At 47.1% G+C, this 3,239-nt stretch overlaps 1 protein-coding gene across 1 annotated transcript; it reads right to left on the bottom strand.

The window, feature by feature from the left end:
- Positions 1–242: 242 nt before the first annotated feature.
- LOC130118389 (protein LRATD2-like) lies at positions 243–1,765 on the bottom strand. The gene has a single exon (XM_056286822.1). The coding sequence runs from the start codon at positions 1,604–1,606 to the stop codon at positions 773–775; it is 834 nt and encodes a 277-aa protein (XP_056142797.1). The 5' UTR covers positions 1,607–1,765; the 3' UTR covers positions 243–772.
- Between the last annotated feature and the right edge of the window lie 1,474 nt (positions 1,766–3,239).

Here is a 3,239-nt window from a genome sequence, read left to right as displayed (position 1 = left end):
TCCTTTTAACTACAACAAATTGCTTCAAAAACGAACTAAAAAAAAACAAATCAAAAACAAAAACAAAACAAACAAATATCAGTTCTGATGCTTATATGATGCAGGAGGTTATCTTCCATGTTTGACATTTGTTGTCTGCAATTCCTGATAACCATTCTCCAAAAAATGACTCAAAACTGCACTTAAACAGAAAATATAACTCTTTTAGTGAAATATAGATATTTATTTTCATATACTGTCATACAGCCTTTTTCCAAAACAAAAAAAAACAAACAAACAAACTTGTTAAGACCCATGAATCAATAGTGTGCAAAGAAGTGGTTGTGCCAGTCAAGGTAAAAGCTGTGTGATAAATGGAAATAAAAAATGGAAGGGAATTGTTATGGTAGACAGACAACACTAAAACCTTTGGTCCTTTTCATCCACTCTGTGCGGGTCACCAACGCCTGAGTTGTGCAAGAGCAAGCATTCTTATCATTGTCAACAGGCAAAAAAAAAAAAAACTGGCTTGGCTTCACTGTGCAAAAAGAAAAAAATTAATTGTTAAATCAGGATCACTGTGGGCAAGTTAAGTCTGGGTCCATCTGCACACGTTTAGGCTGCAGAAAAACATAGGTAGAGACTTAATCGGTCGGGGGTAACACATAAAACAGCTCTGTAACCGACAGCTAAGTTGTTTTTTACGCACCAAACCTCCTCGTTAAAACGGGACCAGACTCTCACCATCGGTGCCCTGTTTTTGTTTCTACAGGCCTGCGGGGATTTGTGCCAATCAATCGGGGAAACGCTCGTCTTTAATCTCATTCGTTGGGCTCAGGTGGCCCGCTAGCTCTTGCATGACGGCGTCCCTGCCGATTTGATCGTTCCTCCGCTTCTCCATGATGACGTCCTCCAAACTCTGAAACTCCAACACGTGGCTCTTCTTTTCCGAAAACAGCAACTTTAGTCTGTACGGCTGCTTCCCGATTCGGATCTCCCCGCCGATTTTGAACTCTCGTTTGCCGTACCGGCACCAGGCGGCGAAACACTCCGAGTTCCTCCAGTACAGGTCTCTGTCTCTGGCGCCGACCTGGTCCAGCGCGTTGCGCACAATCACGTCGGCCGGGAGCGCACGGTACCGGTACAGACCGTTCACGATCCGACCTTTTTTACCCTGGCTGGCATCCGCGAGAAAGTTGTTCTTTATCTCGGCCCGGTGCAAATGAACCACCTGGAAGTCGCCGACGTACACCGCCCAGTGCGGATACTGCCCGCTCGCCATGAACTCCACCAGGTCACCGGGTCTGCACCTGTTCAGCAGGTTTTCCGCAGAGTGAGTGGCGACCATGTCCGGGGTCGCGGTGTTCCTCTCGTACACGCACTCCTCTCGGTAGTGCACCGTGCACTCCAGCTGGTTTTGGGGGTCAAACGGCTTCTCTTCCCGGACGGGCGGTCGGTCGTCCGGCGGAATGTCCAACGTGTCCTCCTGCTCGTCGTCGTCGTTGGAGAAAATGTAGGACACGCCGATCCGCGGCGCGTCGTCGCCATCCGGTTCGAACCCGTTCGGGTCGGACGTCGGGACTTCGGCGTAACTTAAATGGGTCAGTTTCTCCACCTGATTCCCCATATGACAGGGACAGAGTGCGAGATGAGAGAAATAGGAAGAAGAAGAAAAAATCCAAAACAAAACAGGATCCACCTGTTCCGGGCGTGTGTATAGCCTTAAAGGTGTGCTCAGGTCGGTGTATGGAGGCGTAAACAAGCACGACGGCTGTAACTCCACCCGAGACGAGCTAAATCCAACAAGGAGATGGGTGCCAGTAATCCATGTCCAAGACATACGCACGTATATTCTACCTCCAAATAACCTTGCAGATTGGCTTTAAGAAACAGAAAAAAAGATTTTAAATGTCGAGTTTAAGACCACGATTGGAGGCAGGCCTGCAGTTTTTTTTTGTATACATGTGTTCTCAAATCAGCCAGACGGGCAAAGTCCAAATTGGTGTGACGGACGGTATACGACGCACCTGTTGGCTCGCGGATTTAAACTCTGCATTGAGGCGACGGACGCAACCTGCAAGTCCTTAGAGACGTGCGAGTGCCCTGAAGGAGACTTCCAGTTAAATCCAACGGAGGGGGGGGGGGAGAAAAAAGGTTTTTAATAGTGTTGGGGGTTTATTCCCCTGCCCTGTGCGAGTCGCTCAGTTGTGGTGCACGCTGACAGGTGGAGTGGACGCTTCAGTCTGACGGCGCTGCTGCGCTGAAACTCAGCCTACATCCACTGACTGGGAGGTGTTGTCATTTAAAGCAACAGTGTTCCTTTTTTGTGCTTTTTTTTTTAAACCAAGGAAGTCAAGCAAGAGGCATTTCGTATTTGTTAGTCGTGTCCGAAGACTTATGGACATATGCATGGGATATTGCATCTTATAATGTATTATCCACACGTGACAAAAACAAAAAACCAAACCAAACAAAACCCTGTTTGCGTGACCTTTAATGACATTCAGTATAACCAATAACGTTGTTTTAATCTGCTGATGCATGTCCCTTATCAGCTATTATTGTAAGCCCCCCTCCCAAAACAAACAAAGAAACAAAGTGTCTTTTGTTCTGCGTATTCGTCCCCCCCCCCAATCTGTCCCATGTCTGTTTCTTTCGTAGTCTGTCTGTCTCTCTGTCTGTTTGTAAAAAAGAGAAAAGACTTGAGTCGCTCAGGACCAACGTGCATTTCACCTCTGCGAAAATGGTTTCTCTGTCGGCCCTTCCACCTTTTTATTCACTTTTTGTTTTTCTTTCTGTGCCCGAATTTGCTCTCTCTCTCTCTCTCTCTCTCTCTCTCTCTCTCTCTCTCTCTCTCTCTCTCTCTCTCTCTCTCTCTCTCTCTCTCTCTCTCTCTCTCTCTCTCTCTCTCTCTCTCTCTCTCTCTCTCTCTACCATTTCTGTAACACTCATACACCTAGTGGCTGCTGAGGGCTGACACTTTAAAGACACTGACTTCAGCTTCAGCTGCAGGTGGAATATCAATACCAGACACACACACACACACACACACACACACACACACACACACACACACACACACACACACACACACACACACACACACACAGCGAGTCAGGAATACATGCAACTGCACACAAAAAAATGTTGGCAACAGACACTTGTGGACAGACACTAACGCAGGAGGCAACAGGGGAGTTATCTGCATCTGACAATATCAGAGAAGACACAAAGCGAAGCTATGTATGCCATATGTTCCT

This window comes from Lampris incognitus, chromosome 9 (genome assembly GCF_029633865.1).
Source record: "Lampris incognitus isolate fLamInc1 chromosome 9, fLamInc1.hap2, whole genome shotgun sequence".
Classification (NCBI taxonomy): Eukaryota; Metazoa; Chordata; class Actinopteri; order Lampriformes; family Lampridae; genus Lampris; species Lampris incognitus.
This window is presented reverse-complemented; position numbering and strand designations above follow the sequence as displayed.

Excerpts from the sequence above, each read along its gene's own strand:
- LOC130118389 (XM_056286822.1), bottom strand. The coding sequence starts at position 1,606 with ATGGGGAATCAGGTGGAGAAACTGACCCATTTAAGTTACGCCGAAGTC.